This window comes from Brassica oleracea, chromosome C4 (assembly GCF_000695525.1).
Source record: "Brassica oleracea var. oleracea cultivar TO1000 chromosome C4, BOL, whole genome shotgun sequence".
NCBI lineage: Eukaryota > Viridiplantae > Streptophyta > Magnoliopsida > Brassicales > Brassicaceae > Brassica > Brassica oleracea.
In genome coordinates, this window is record NC_027751.1 from 46543405 (window position 1) to 46545864 (window position 2460).

Genomic DNA, 2460 nt, shown 5'->3' on the forward strand with positions numbered 1-2460 from the left:
GCATATGAAGTGTTGAAATCCTGGTTTGGTTAGAGTTACCGTGTCTGATCCAGTTTGGTACCTCGCTAACGGATTAGACGAGTAGCATAGCTCGAAATCATGGGGAGTGACTTCAGTGACGTCGTGGAACTCGTTGTTGTATTCGAAGACCAGTGAGTCTCCTACTTGAAAAGTTCTTGAAGAAGCCCAAGCTTGGTAATCCACACCCATCATGGTCCATCCGCTCGAGTCGCCGACTTTGTGAACCGTTCCTCCTACTCCAACCCCAATAAGTGCCACAATAATCATAAGAGAAGTGAAGAAAAGTTTGCTATTGATCCAAGCCATAATTGATCGTTGTTTGGTTCTTGATTTTTAGAGTCGAGAGAAAAGTTTGGTAGATATCTTATGGAGAAGTGATGAGCTTGTTTTGTGAAAAATCTAGTTCCCCTATACATGTGTTTATATAGAAACCGAAGATTCCAAGATAAGGAAAAATTAAGATAATCAACTATACACAATCTCAATAAAAAAGGGGAAATTGTTGAATATTTGGATATTTTTAATGATGTTTAGTTTTTGTACTTTCTTTCCTTTTCTGTATAAACGTAACAGATAAACAATGACCGTCTTCAATATAAATTTCATTTTTTTGTTTGTTTATGTGATAAAAAAATTTCTTTGTTTTTGTATAGTTTATTATATTAAAATTTTTCGTCGGATTATCTTTTCCTTGTTCTCTTTATCTGACTTGCCTCCAGTATTTTCTTTGAGTAGCGAAGTCCATATCATGGTTTAGAGATATTTGAGATTATAAGCAATTCTATATATTATTTCTCAAAAAAATAGTAATTCTATTATTATAAAATAATTAATCATAAATACAAGTCTCATTTTAGATAATCGGTTTGGATTAAAGTTCAGAATGACTTTCTAATTTGGGTGTGGGGCGAGGATTCTTAGTGTACTATCGAATGGTAGTCCAATTTGATATTAATGCAATTCATCAGCTTTAAAAAGAGTAAAAATATTTGCTAATTACACAAATAATACGTCAAATCACATGATCACACACCTGGTTAAAAATCAGAAGAACTCTGATTCACCAAAATGAAAATTTCTCTCTCTGAATGGTATAGGAGTGAGAAGAGATAGAAAGTTATATTTTAAACATGACATCTTATAGTTTTGAGTTTTGTTAGTTTTTTTCTGCTGTCCAGATTCATTTTTCTTGAATAGTAATAGATATATGTAGAAATACCCCTGTTCGGAAATTCGGTAGGCGCTACGCATGCGGTTGGATTAATCGGGAATTACTCGGCGATTTGTTTTAGGTTATATATCAAATATTTTTAACATGTAATGATAGTGAGGTGCAGTGGTAAAGTATCTTTACATTAACTAAGCAATCCGACTTCGAGTACCAATTAGTGCATTTTAAGTGATTTTTTAGGTTTTTTTAATGAAAGGTAAAACCGTCATTTACGTATGATCTTCCTCTTAGGTTTATGGTTCTGCAACTCTAAAAACCCGACCGCTATCAGATTTTGACGCGTTTTATAGCAATTTTCTTTGTTTTTCTGTTGTTTTTGCCAAAACTTCACAAACATAAAGTAGATTACTAGATCTACAGGTTCAAATAAGTAAAAAATGTAGTTTTTTTAAACCTGATTTTCTGAGCGCATAGTTCCAATTCGCCACGGTTGGTCAACCTATAGCAATTTCTCGGCTGCTAAATCGGCTGGACGGCCGAGTTTTAGAACAAGGAAAAATACCATAAGATATTCAAGATTATCAAACAAGTGCAATGATTTTGGATTTTGACCAATATTTTTAGTTGTTTACTTTTATATTAGTAAAAAAGAAAGGAAATCACATTTTATTATTTTTATTTTCTTGGACAAGTGCACTTTTATTTAAAATGATCTAATAAAACTGTTTTTTGGGTCCAATATATAGATCAAGTGCTCACTTATTATTCCGTACTTGTTCGAGTCATGAATAAGTTTATCGTATAAATATGTAATTTAAATGACAACACACCACTTTTATAAATTTGATGAACCAAAACACTTTATCCTGATACTTTTTATATAATAGTATTTCTTAGGTTTTCTTTTCTTTAACAATATTTGAAAAAAAACAAAAGCGCTACCTTGTAATATATGGTGATTCATACGTAACTCTTATGTTCTTTTTAAAAAATCGAGCTGTATGAACAAATCGGTTGGAAGAAAAGGAGTTACAAGAAAGCAAACCAAATTCATTACAATAAATTAAAGGTATCAACAAGATTGCTATAACAAAAGATCAAAGCCAACAAGCTGAAAAAGAAACAGTGCTTCAAAGAGGTGATGGTCCCATCTGATATTGTGGAGCATTGGTTGGTGAAGTAGCCAAGGGAGAAGGTGAAGGAGACATAGAAGAGCTTGGTGATCTGACTGGTCCCGGAACTGGAGCAGCCACTGGACCCAACGAGGC

At 33.1% G+C, this 2460-nt stretch overlaps 1 protein-coding gene and 1 pseudogene across 1 annotated transcript in view; both read right to left on the reverse strand.

The window, feature by feature from the left end:
* LOC106339052 (blue copper protein-like) overlaps positions 1-327 on the reverse strand; it is a 7356-nt gene extending 7029 nt beyond the window's left edge. Inside the window, exon 1 of the mRNA XM_013777882.1 lies at positions 62-327. Within this exon, the coding sequence (XP_013633336.1) occupies positions 62-327 (266 nt within the window). The remainder of the gene's footprint in view (positions 1-61) is intronic.
* Positions 328-2322: 1995 nt separating this feature from the next.
* LOC106341558 overlaps positions 2323-2460 on the reverse strand; it is a 4903-nt pseudogene continuing 4765 nt past the window's right edge.